The following is a 13675-nucleotide window of genomic DNA, read 5'->3' as shown; positions in this document are numbered from 1 at the left end:
AAAAAAAAAAAAAAAGAAAGAAAGAAAAGAAAAAAGAAGACGACGACGACAGGTAATGAACAATCATGTCTGCTTTGTTACAAATGAACAAAAGTGGACTTTAGAAACTTGCTGCTGCCCCTCCTACCCAGGAGAAAACACCCAGCCCTGTGCCCGTTTCTACGATAATGAATTAGGTTGTCAGAAATGAGCTTGGGTCACTTGTCTGTTAGAGCTGATAATGAAACTCAGTTATTATTCAACGCCATTTGTTTGAGCAAATGGGGTTGGCCACAGGTTGTACCAGGCACCATGCAAAGCATATTATTAACCCTCATAAGTTTGTCCGATAGAAATCTGACACACTCCCCATACCAGTGAAAGTGCCAGGTCTCGTGGCAGTCACCGGAAAGTGAACCTGGGACATCACATCCCAAAGACTATGCTCTTATCCTCTAGAACACACGGTTCCAGGATTTGCGTTTGGTTTTTTTTTTAAGATTTATTTATTTATTTTATGTATATGAGTACACTGTAGCTGTACAGATGGTTGTAAGCCCTCATCTGTTGTTGGGAATTGAATTTTAGAACCTCTGCTCGCTCTGGTCGGCCCCGCTCACTCTGGCCCAAAAATTTATTTTTATTATTATACATAAGCACACTGTAGCCATCTTCAAACGCACCACAAGAGAGTGTCAGATCTCATTACGGGTGGCTGTGAGCCACCATGTAGTTGCTGGGATTTGGACTCAGGACCTTCAGAAGAGCAGTCAGTGCTCTTACCCGCTGAGCCATCTCTCCAGCCCCCTTCAGGAAGTTTTAAATGGGGGTAGACCATGTGTCTCTACATGGTTACATTCAGTACTATCAAGGTTAAGATTAGCGACAGCATTACATCAAAATCTCCAGTCTAGGTGAAGCTGTCCTTAGTCCACTGTCAGCTTTGTCCACTGCCAGTGGTCTCCCTGAGACCAGAGAGGCAGTGACATCAACATGAATGATTTTATCATTAGGATGAACGTGGTTCCACCAGGCAGACACTACCGTGAGCCTCTAAGCTTCCCCTCCACTTGTATTTTCCTTCCTGGAGTTTTCAAGAGAAAAGTCCCTCTCACGTCCTACATATAGCCTGCATTTGTGATCTTTCAGGTTCTTATCTGTGCTGGTGAGGGATGGAGAATTGTCACGAGCTTGGGGAAAGCACCTTGCCATACGAAGTCATCTCTTAAATGGCTAGTTTAGTCCCAGTGGGGCTCCATGTAGCAAATGATGGCTACTTTTTCCCCAAGCCTCTTAACTATTGTAGAAATGACTCACATTCCTCTTGAGACTCGTTTGATTAAGTCTGTGTGTCAGCAGCCAGTTGGCCAGCCCATCTTTACTGAGCACCTGCTGTCTTCTAGCAGTGTGTCAGGGGCTGGAGAAGAGAACACAACATACATGAAAAGCACAACTCTACTTTGGTGTCACGTAAGTAGTTAAAAAATATACATCGTAGTGATCTAAAACACACTGAGGACTAGTGGCCTTTTATTTTATTTTATTTGTAATATTATTTATTATATGTATATGAGTACACTGTAGCTGTCTTCAGACACACCAGAAGAGGACATAGGATCCCATTACAGATGGTTGTGAGCCACCATGTGGTTGCTGGGAATTGAGCTCTGGAAGAGCAGTCAGTGCTCTTAACCACTGAGCCATCTCTCCAGCACACTAATGCCCTTTCAAATGAAGACAGTTAACACTCAAGCCCTATAACCCCCACCTCCTTTGTCCTGCTTTTTGCATAATGAAATACGAGGTTAAACGTAGTCTGACTTAAAGGTAACAGTACATTCTAGATGTGACCAGATATGGCGCTCTCACACGTAGGGGTGCAGGCAGTAGTCCATGAGCCTTGACTTGTCTGATGTCATAGGTGGTCTATACTTTGACAAAAACTCACTCTGTGTCTATCTCACTGTGTTCGGTCCGCAGGATGGTGTGATATACTCGTTCATCATCAAAGATTCAAAGTACCAAGTGAAGACCTTTCTTGAGTTTGATGGACCAGTGGCACATCTGGTGTTCTCTCCTAGTTACAAAATGCTCCTGATTCAAACCGACAAGGTACATTAGATAGGGATTTCGTGATGCACAATCTTCAGGCACCGCCAGTGCATGATGGGGAAAAAAGAAAGGGGCGTGTGTGCGTAATGATTCTTTTTCACGTCTGTGCTTTCTCTGCTGCACATGGAAAGCACTTGAACAAAGGCCAAAATTAAAAACAGATGCTTGACTGTATACACACCAACAGAAGAGAGTGTGCGTTCGAATCCAGGGTCCCCCATGCCCCCTCCCCACTCCGGGAGGGCTCCCCTTCCATGCCTCTTGGCTCTGTTCCCCTTTGCTCCCTCTATTTCCTTGCAAACTCTTCCCTTCTGGTATTTACAGCCTTCTGCTACTCTTACTTATATTTCTGTCCTATTGGTAACTTTCTTCCAAAGTTATCAATTATAAAATAAAAATGTTCTGAAATAGATGTGGTGGATTAACTTGGTTGCCCATCATTGTATCAGCCAATCTGATCAGGAGAAGTCTGAGTTCTGATTGGCTAGGCCAATCCGATATCTGCTCTTGCAGTTTGGTTCTACTCAGCCCACCCAGATATGAGTTCTGTATGAAAAGAAGGTTGAATGAAAAATCAATATATAGTCAAACAAATGACTTATGAATTATATAGTTAGAAAGACCCCTGGCTAATAAAATGGCTCGCAGATGTCAAGATTAGCAGACATTTTATTGTTAGGCAAGAACACTGGACAGATTGTAAATAAAGTTAAATATCTTGGTTTTATATATGGGAAGACTTAAGTTTCTGGTAATCACCAGAAGTCAAAACAACAGTAGTTTGTTTTATAAATAAATGGGAAAACTAAAAATAATTCTTGGGAAGCAGAAACTATTTTTTAAAAGTATCCTAATAGAAAAAGAAAACAGCCAAACAAAACTACTAAAGCACACACAGAGACACACACACACACACACAGACACACACACACAGACACACAGACACACACACACAGACACACACACACAGACACACATACACAGACATACACACACACACAGAAACACACACACACAGACACACACACACAGAGAAACAGAGAGAGACAATCACACAGAGACACACACACAGACACACACAGAGACACAGAGAGAGAGACACACACAGACACACACACAGAAACAGAGAGAGACAATCACACACAGACACACACACAGACACACACACAGAAACAGAGAGAGACAATCACACACAGACACACACACACAGAAACAGAGAGAGACAATCACAGACACACACACAGAGACACACACACAGAGACACACACACAGAAACAGAGAGAGAGAGACAATCACACAGAGACACACACACAACATAACCAAGTAAACACTGAGTGAGCATACCTGGGGGCTGTCGAAGTAGCTCATAGTTAAGAGCTCATGTTGGATTCCTGACACCCACACAGCAGCTCACAACCATCTGTAACCCCAGTTCCAGGACATCAGATCTCTCTTCTGGCCTCCACGAGCATCAGGCATGCATGTGGCACATGGACACACGTGTAGGCAAAACACTCATGCACATGAAATAAAAACGGCACCAGCCACTCAAGCAGTGCACAGACATATATGTGGGCCAAACACCCATTTTAAAAAAAAAGTTTAAAACTTAAATGAACATACTTGGCATGGAAGATAGATGCAGAGGTCATTAGGAATGCTGCCTAGAAAGCCAGAATGGAAGGAAAGACAGAAGGAAGGATGAGAGGTGGGAACTACACCGTGAAAAAAAACCATATCACGTTGGACTGAAGTCAGAGAGGGGAGAGAGGTGGGCAGAGGTGAGGCTTCAGAAGGTACTAACCCACAGAACTGATTATGTAGAGTTCACAGGTTTAAGAGAGAGTATAAGTCCCGGAGGGGGGGTCGGGGGAGCGCCTGACACCACTCTTATAGTTCCCAAGGCGAACCCTTTGAAAAACAGGCAGGGCCTCTTTAAAAAGTTACATGAGATAAGAAGAAAAAAAAAATTACTCTGAAGACATGGTCAGGCACTCTAACGCCAAGGTGTACCAGCAGCAGGCTGTTGCCAGAGAAAACTCTTTAAAAATGAACTTCAGGAGGACCTAGGAGGAGAGCGCCCAACCAGGAGGTCAAAAAAAAAAAAAAAAAAAAAAAAAAATCAAAGAAGCAAGCCATTTGTTCTGACAGCCATCTGAAGCCTCAAAGTCCGGGGAGATGGCAGCAAATGGGTGACCACGTGTGTCATTCGGGCACGGCCGGGAGGGGGTCTAGTGGTGCTCTGCTGACAGTAGAGGAATACATCCTCATGGCGAAAATCATACAGAAATAAAATCCCTTGTCTTCAGATGACAGAATATGGAATTTACCAGAATGTATGACCATGTAAAACATATAGATGCCTAACAGCATCTATATGTATATAAAATGCACATATGTGTATAATGCATGGTGGAATGACTAGTGAGAAGAGAGCTATCGTATTAGCAGGACATTCTAATAGGCTTCTCTACACGTATGACGGAATGAACTAAGCATTCTCTACCTGTATGACAGAAAGAACAATGTATTTTTTGGCATAGCGGCTGATACAAACTTAATGTTTACCTCAGCCACTCAGAGCCCGAGGTGGCTTCTCATTCTTAATAAAAGCCCAAGACAAGGTACTCTCAAATGACCCTTAACAACATAGGTTCTGTATCCCATCCCTGGCCTTTCTCCCACATGCTTGTCTCTTGCTGTATCTGATGATTTGTTGAATCTTGCGCTCATTAATTTAACAAATAAGATTTCTTTAAGTTCCTCTAGGATCTTGTTTAAGTCTGTGATTCCCCTTCACCTGGTCCTAGTGTGCTGCTCACAGTGGTCATTAAACAAGTATTTGTTGACTTAATGACATGTGCAATAATTATGTTTGCAATAATTTCTTTGTGTGGCCCTTTTAGGGGTCCGCTTATATCTACACGTTTGGTGCAGAGTCGCCTCTCGATAAACTCCTCGACGCCAGTGATGGGAAAGTCCAGGCCGTGAGCTTTATCACGCCTGATACCAAACACTTCCTGGTAAGACGTGGTGGACTGGGTGGGGCACGATAGGATTCAAGTTGTTGTATTTCAAAGTTTAGAATGCTATCCATATGTAATTGGATATCTTTACACCAACTTTTGAAAAGCCAAGTTTTTCAAAATCACCTTCAAAGAAAGAGGTATTCTGAAAGGCCTATATCAAAGAAGTTGGATTAATAGTAACACTCCAAAAATGGAAGTTCCAGGCCCAGATGGGTTATCTGGTGAATTCTTCTAAACATTTAAGGAAAAGTAATAATAAAACCAATTTTACACAATACCACTTAAAGTTGGGACCAGAAGGAATCCTTCTCAGCTCCTTCTCTGACGCTTTTCTCTGACCTAAGCTAAACAAAACACAAGAAAAGGAAACTACACACCAGCGTCTCCACTGACGCAGACGCAGGCACAACACCCTCCTTTAAACACTAGCAACGCATAGGAACAATTGCACACCTTGACCATTCGGGATTTCTTTCAGGTATGCAATACTGAAACACTGATTCCACAGTAACCAGTCAATTAATGTAATCCATCATATTATGACTCAACAACACCTGTTACCTGCTTATAATAAAAATACTCCAAAAACAGAGTAGAGCTGCTCACCATAGTAGGAATAGCTACAAAGTGCCTAATTCCTAATGAATATCACACTGGAAGTCTGAGCTTACACAGTAAGGTTGGTTTTGTTGTTTCCTCCTTCCTTCCTTCCTTCTTTCTTCTTTCCTTCCTCCCTCCCTTTCTTCCTTCCTTCCTTCCTTCCTTTCTTTCTTTCTTTCTTTCTTAAGTAAAAGGTATACAGACTGGAAAGAAATAAAACTGCCTCTGTTCTCCAATGACAAAATTGCCATAATAAAAAAACTACAAAAAATCAAATCAGCAAACACCCCTAATGTTGTGTGACCATGGCAAAGGTGTAGGACAAATGGTTAAAACACACACACACACACACACACACACAAAATGAATTGTTTTCTTACATTACTAGTAGTGAGCAACTACAATTTGAAATTAAAAACACAATACTGCTAATGGTCACACCAATAAAACAAACTAGGTATACGTCTAACCAGAGAAGTGGGCATCCCATGGGAAAAGCCACAAAACCCAGGGAAAGAACTGAAATGTTTATCTCTTCCCCACAAAAAAGTCTTTATTGAACCAATTACGTATTAAATCCCCAAATCTTTCACTTTTCTTTCAAGATGAGGTTTCTATCTGTAGACCAGGCTGGCCTTGAACTCTGATATCTGTCTGCCTCTGCCTCCAAGCACTGGGATTAAAGCACTAAATATTACCCAAAAACTTCTGCTTGCTTCCAGGGCGGGTTCTTTTACTGCATTTTTCCAACCAACCGTAGACCAACCAAGTCATAGGTGATGGCCCCTTTACATGGCCCTTAAAAAAAATGAAAGAAATCTAAGTACTTAGTCAGCAATGCCACGTGTATCCTCTCTAGCAACCAATCTTAAGTAATCTTATTTTACAAGGAGCCCAGGCATGTTCTAATCCAGCCTCAGGCTCTGCAGTGCTAAGATTGCCTTCAGTACACTCTTCCTGTCTTCCTCCTTCCTGACCTCCAAGACCAGCGTCACTATCCAATGGGCAAGGGGCCCGGAGGGTTAAATGATTATCTTCACCTATGGCAAGCTGTCACCCTGACACGGATAACAAGCTGCAGCTTTGTTAAGATGTCACCTCTCCCGAAACTGAGAGACACACTTAGTCTAAGTCCAGCCAAAATATCAGTGTTATTTTGCAAAAAGAAAAAAAAAATTGATTGAAATTTGCATGGCAACACAAAAACAATCAATATCCTATGGAAGGGAGGCATCAGTGAGGTATTGAGAAATAAATACAGTCAAGCCAATGCTACAATAATAAAGGCTGGTGTTGGCGAAAGAATAAAATAATAGATAATAGATAAATATAATAGAAAACAGAGACCACAGATAAAACCACAAGAATATAATCAAATGATCTTTTTGGGTTTTAAACTTTCTTTTGAGAAAGGGTCTTTCTGAGCTGCCCAGGCTGGCCTTGAACTTACGGACTTTATTCCTCCACACCCTAAAGTGCTGGGATTCTAGGTAAGTGCTACCGACATACCTAACACAGGAAACTGGCATGTGACAAAGCAGCAAAGGCAATTCCGTGAAAGTACTATCTTCTTTTCATCAAATGGTGCTGGGACAACTAATTCCTGCAGGAGCATAAGTACCTCACGCATGCAGCCACCGTGGCCGGTGCAGACTCACGCAGGCACACACAACAGAAGCCAAAAGTTTTGAACCTGGATGCAAATTGTTCACATTCAAAAAATCAAAACTAATTGTAGACAAATGTAAAAGCAAAATTATAAAGTTATTAAAAGATGATGGTAAAGTCCAAGTTACCTTGGGCTTGATGACAAACTTTTTTTTTCTATTTTTATATTTTATATAATTAATAAAACAGTCCTCATATAAAAGTTCACACAAAGTCACTAGAGAGCATACATGTCCCAAGGCTGCCCTGGGTCTGTGGTAGCTCAGGTTTCTAAAGGAGCACTCAGATGAGTGTAACAGGCAGACATGATGTGGTATCTCACTCTCTTTAGTAAAACTATTCTTGTTACTTACTCCTCACAGTATCACTCTGATATCCACTTTGTGCAGGGTCTGTGCTCCTAACCCTAAGCCTAGCCCTAACCCTGATGACAAACTCTCTTAACTACAGTACCAACTACAACCTGCGGAGGGATAAACCGGCGGGTTGCATTTGACTGGAACCTCTGCTCTGTGACAAACCTCCAGAGTAGAAAGCCCTACGCACATCTCTCTCTACTAGGAGAAGGAAAAGGGAAACCACAGACTGAAGGAACCGACGTCTCTGCAGCAGGTGTAGCTGACAAAGGACAGGGGGCCCAGATCCGCAGAAAGCATGTGGGATTCAAGAATAAAAAAGTGAACCATGGAGAGATGGCTCAGCAGTTAAGAGCACCGACTGCTCTTCCAAAGGTCCTGAGTTCAAATCCCAGCAACCGCACAGTGGCTCACAACCACCCGTCTGAAGACAGCTACAGTGTACTTACATATAATAATAAGTCTTTAAAAAAAAAAAAGTGAACAATCTCATTCAGAAATAAGAGGGGGGCTATGAATAGACTTCACACAAAGAAGGCATATGGATGGAAAATAAGTATATATGAAAAGATGCTGTAAACATCTGTCCTTAGGAAACTGTGGCAACGCCATGCAACCTAGATGCCTATTAGAATGTCTAAGATCTAAAGTGCTGGCAACGACGACATGGCTGTAGAGCAGCCGAAGCTCAAGGCACAAAGCGCAAAGCGCTCGTTTGTTGAACAGAGGTACGACCAACTTGGAAGGAGGTTTGTCAGCTTCTTCTAAAACTAAACAGGCACCATACGCTCCGGCGCTTATCCTCCTTAGTACTTATCCAACAAGCTGAAAATGGACCGCCATCCAAAGCCAAGCTGCTCGTAAATGTTTACAGCAGCATTGCTCATAATGGCCCAGACTTGGAAAACAACCGAGATGACCACCCATCCAACAGTGAATGCAGAGACTGTGTGGCACCGTCTTGCAATGTGCCCTCCTTGCTCAGTAATAAAAGAGAAATAAAGCCGTCAGGCCACCACAAGACTTGGACGGATCGAAAATGCAGAGTGCTGAGTGACAGAAGCCAGTGTGGAAAAGCCTGCCTGCTGTATGAATCTGACAGGATATTCTGGAGTAGGCAAAGCCGTGGAGCCAGTAAAACAGATCAGTGGTTGTCAGGGCTGAGGGGAGGGAGGCAGGAACAGACAAGAACAGATTTTTAAGGCAGAGAAACTGTGCGTGCGTGCATGTCATTCACAAATGCATCAAAACTCTCAGAACGAGCAACACAAAGATTGAAGGAGCCCCAATGTAAATATAGATTTTAGCCAGTACCTGTATCAGTGTGGACTTAGATGCTCTAGCCCATGTCCAGGTCTGATCAAGCTGCTAACTGTGAAGAACAGGGGGAGGTGGAGTGTGGGGGGTGTTAATGTACTTTCTGCTCAAAATCTCTATAGTCCTAAAAGTATTCTAAAAGTAAAATGATTTTAAAATAGCAATATATAACTTCTTGTTTCTAGGCGTCATCATTATCATTAGGCAATAGTCCCATTGAATTTCTAGGGGCTTTTTGTTTGAAGTATGACTATAGGGAGTGCTTATTTGTGTGTGTATATGGGGGCGGTGTTTTTCCTGCCTGTATGATTGTGCACACTTATGTGCCTGGTACATGCAGAAGCCAAAGAGTGCATCAGATCCCTTGGGACTGGAGTGTAGAGCACTGTAAACTGCCCTGGGAACGTTGGAAATCAAGGCTTAGTCCTGCAGAAGAGCAGACGGCGCTCTAAACCACAGAGCCATATGTCTAGTCTCCCATCTCACAGTTCCTAACCTAGTTATTGTATTATTTAAATCCTATTCAAGATAATTAGTCTTATTTCTTAGGTTTTGGTTGGTTGTTTAGTTTGGTTTGTGTTTTGTTTTGTTTTGTTTTGAGACAGGGTTTCCTCTATGTAGCCCTGGCTATCCTGGAATTTGCTCTGTAAACCAGACTGGCCTTAAACTCACAAAGATCTGTCTCTGCCTCCCAAATTAAAGGCACATGCTACCACTGCTTGGCTATTTTTTACATCTTTATTATTTATTATGCATTTATTGTGTGTGTGTGAGACAGAGAGAGAAAGAGAAGAGAGAAGGGGAGAAGGAAAGGAGAAGGAGTGGTGTTAACATGGGGGAGTTGGTTCTCTTCATCTACCATGTGGGTCCATGGATCAAATTCAGACCATCAGGCTTGATAGCAAGTGCTTTTACCCACTGACTATATCTAGATTTTGTAGCCCTGACTGGAAGAGAGCTTAGCATATAGACCAGGCTGGCTTCAAACTCACAGTGACCCTCATCCTCTGCCTCCTAAGTGCTGAAGATAAGTGTTTTAAAACAAAAAACAAAACAAAAACAAAAAAAACACAGAAGGAGCCCAGGTATAATAGTTTGTGCCTGTAACCCTAGGACAGTTAATCCTACCACAATGTAATCCTTCAGAAAGTAAGAGTCAGTGTTGAATTGATAAATGATTAATAACCTATAGAAACAGTGTAGCGTTTAACCCCCCCCCAGGTGGACACACTCGCCATCAGTCCGTGCTCCTGTAGTAGAGTCTAACTGTCCACTCAGTGTGCCTGTCTTCCTCCTCCAGACGCTCACAAGTTCGGGGGAAGTTTCCGTTTTATCAGTAGAAGACTGCAATTGTACAGGCAGGATTTTCCTGAGGACTCAAGTAAGTGTGCCCGATAAATCCATGCTTAAAATGTCCATTCTACCTCTGCTCGTCTTTCAGTGTTCACATCCAGTGGTCTTTGGAAATCCTCCCTGTGGCATTGGTTCACATATAGAGGTAGAGTTTTAAAAGCCCTGATGTAGTCATACCCACCTGCCACCGTGCCAAGCTCACATCACTGTACCAGAGAAGGGAACCAGAGGCCTCAAAGAGTATCTCTTAAGGGAATGATCCCTGGCAATGAGAGCATAGTCAATGCCACTCGACAAAAGCTGAGCCCTGAAAGAGGGGTCACATTCATCCCTCTGAGCCCTGGAAATAATGAGACAGGAGTTTCTCTGTGGGTGTCCAGGGCTTTCATAGAAAGGAGACATCTTTTGCTAGCTGGCAAACACCCACGACATCTTTCTCAATATGCCATTGCCTCTGCATAATCCACAATACGTTTTGCGTAAAATAATGTAAAAAAAAAAATGTAAAGACCTAAATAGTAATAGTAGTGGGCTCCTTTTCCCTTTGCATCTGAGAAGGCAGGGAAATTCCAGTCCTTCTCTCCTACAAGTTAAAATTCCCAATCACAAAATACTCATACCAACTACATAAGACACGATACTAAGCAAGTACCATGCCATATGATATTAGAAGTTGCAAGTACAAGTCCCCTTCCCGAAAAGTAACAATATAAAGTCTTGTCTAAAAGGCCACAAAATATATGACACCACATTATCTGTATGACAAAGGCGTGTATGTATCAATTTCTATTGAAATTTCTAGAACTAAAGGGGCATTACACACCCATCAGACCCATCAGAGAGCAAGTGTGTAACCAAACCCCAGGGGGCTGCATAATCAGGACTTAACCTGTTCCTCATGGACAAGGTCAGATACAGCCACTGACCACAGATCTCGGCCGGCCTTCACTGAGCTCCAAACCAGGCCTGATACATGATTGTGGTTCAGCCTATGCTTGGATAGACCCAGTGGTGCTGAGGCCAAATCTCCCTGCCTCTGCTGTAGGTGTTTCCCTGTGAACACCTGAGGCGGTGCGCTCAGGAAGGCCAGCCCATCTACCACGGCTAGATGCTCATACTGCTCATACTGCTCATACTGCCCCAGCTTCGCTTGATGTCACCTGTAAGACGGCATAAGGCTCCCTTGGCTACTGCTACTTAGAGTAGCTCACTACCGCTCTTAGAGAGAATGCTTCCCCAATTATCAATTGCTTAAGTAATTGGTCAGATTCAGGGATGGTGACTTTCTGTACAGAAATATCAACCAAAACAAGCTTGCAGTCTTTTCAAAAATTCTAAGCTCCAGCCCGGTAGGTAGGTTTGTTTCTTGTTTATGGAGCAGCCTTCATTCTCTGGGGTTTATTCTTAAACAGGCAACCGCTCTGGCATGCTCCCCTTCTTCCCAGTCGGCTGCGGTGGGGACGATGAATGGCTATGTATACTTCCTGAACACCCTGGACGAGGAGTCCCCTCAGCTGATCCACCGGGCCTTTCTCTCCCAGTCTCCGGTGAAGATTCTCACGTAAGCATCGCCTACACTAGCCACGCTATCATCAGACGCGCTGTAGGGGGCGCAAGCGAAACACCCTGGCTTTTCAGTTCTACACATTTCAAGTATTTGGAACATTCGCTAGGTTCAGCAGGTAGAGTGAAAAATCCCTGGCACACTGTTCCCTCCCAGGAGCACCCTATTACCAATTTCCAATGTCCCTTTTCAAAGACATTCTTACCCACAAATAAACAAAATGACCAGTATTTCTGTTCACTTACACGGTCTTTAACTCTCCTACTGAGAGCAGGCTGCGTGTGTGTTCTTGTGTGAGGGTGCCTGAAGCATGCGAAGATCAGAGGTCACCCTTGGCTGTGTGTGTTTCCTAGGATGCCCGTTCACCTTGATTTTGGGGTGTTTTGTTTTGTTTGGGGGTTGTCTCTCACTGGGCCTGGAACTCACTGATTGGGCTAGACGGCTGACCAGTGAGGGCCAGAGATCTCGGCTCCACCTCCCCAGTCCTGGGGTCACAGTACACATGCCACTGAGGATTTTTTTTCAGGCAGGTTCCGCTGCTCAAACTCAGGTTCTTGGGCTTGACGGAAAAGAACTTTATCAACTGAGCTAGCTCCCCAGCCCCACTGGAGAATATTCAACATCTGCATTAGAGATGAGCCCCATTCCTCCGGATGGTGGCAAAATAGTCCATTACATACACATTTCATCATTTTTCTCAAACAGTACGTTGATGGACATTAAAATTATCCCAAGATTTTCAAAGCTACTTCTACCGTTCTGAACGTTATTTTACAGCGTGATGAGTTTCGTGGGCCATTTTCATGCTTTGTTCTCATCCACCCCACCCTACCCCGCCCGGTGCTCCGCCCCCGCCCCACCGCATGCGCCCTTCCCACCCCCTCCCCCATGCTCTGTTCTCACTCCCCTTGTCCCACCTCTTCCTCAGCTTCCTCCGCTCCTGCCCCTCCCCTCCCCTGCCAGGCCCTGGCCCCCCTATGCTCAGCTTGCCTCTCTGCCCTTCACTCCCAAGCTCCATTTCCCCATTCCCCTTTTGCTGCCTCACAAGATAAATTTTCTGCTTTCATGGTTCTCATTGTCCTCTCTTTTTTGCTCCCCTCCTTAAGGTCTCTCTTCCCTCTTATGGCTCCTTCTAGTTCCATGACCTACACACACACACACACACACACACACACACACACACACACACACAAATCTAGGATCTACATATGAGATAAAACACACAGTATTTGTGAGCCACAAGCTGGTAGCCTGCACCTTTAATCCCAGTACTTGGGAGGCAAAGGCAGGTGAATCACTGAGTTCAAGGTCAGCCTGGTCTACAGAGTGAGTTCCAGGACAGCCAGGGCTACACAGAGAAACCCTGTCTCAAGAAACAAAATAAAACAGACAGATAAGCCAACAAAACAGTATTTGTCTTTTTGAGTCTGTCCTATTTAGTTTACCACGACAGTTTCCTGTTCCAGCCATTTTCTTAAAGATGCCATGATTTCATTTTTCTTTACATTTTTTTCTCTTTTTCTTTTATTGAAAGAAATAAAGACTTTTTTCAAACAATATATTCTCATTACGGTTTAACCATCCCCAACTCCTCTAAGAACTTCCCCGCCTCCCTCCCATCAGAATGCACTCCTCCCTCCCATCAGAATCCACTCCTCCCTCCCATCAAATGCACTCCTCCCTCCCATCAGAATCCA

The 13675-nt window shown here is 43.6% G+C and overlaps 1 protein-coding gene across 3 annotated transcripts in view; it reads left to right on the top strand.

Moving 5' to 3' along the window:
* The window catches only part of Cfap43 (cilia and flagella associated protein 43), a 99266-nt gene that overhangs the window by 23579 nt on the left and 62012 nt on the right, over nt 1-13675 (top strand). For all 3 annotated transcript variants that reach the window (XM_031390623.1, XM_031390624.1, XM_031390622.1), the window contains exons 8-11: nt 1960-2091; nt 4998-5114; nt 10362-10442; nt 11827-11975. In XM_031390623.1, the coding sequence (XP_031246483.1) occupies nt 1960-2091; nt 4998-5114; nt 10362-10442; nt 11827-11975 (479 nt within the window). The remainder of the gene's footprint in view (nt 1-1959; nt 2092-4997; nt 5115-10361; nt 10443-11826; nt 11976-13675) is intronic.

This window comes from Mastomys coucha, unplaced genomic scaffold (assembly GCF_008632895.1).
Source record: "Mastomys coucha isolate ucsf_1 unplaced genomic scaffold, UCSF_Mcou_1 pScaffold21, whole genome shotgun sequence".
In the NCBI taxonomy this organism is placed as follows: Eukaryota; Metazoa; Chordata; class Mammalia; order Rodentia; family Muridae; genus Mastomys; species Mastomys coucha.
This window is presented reverse-complemented; position numbering and strand designations above follow the sequence as displayed.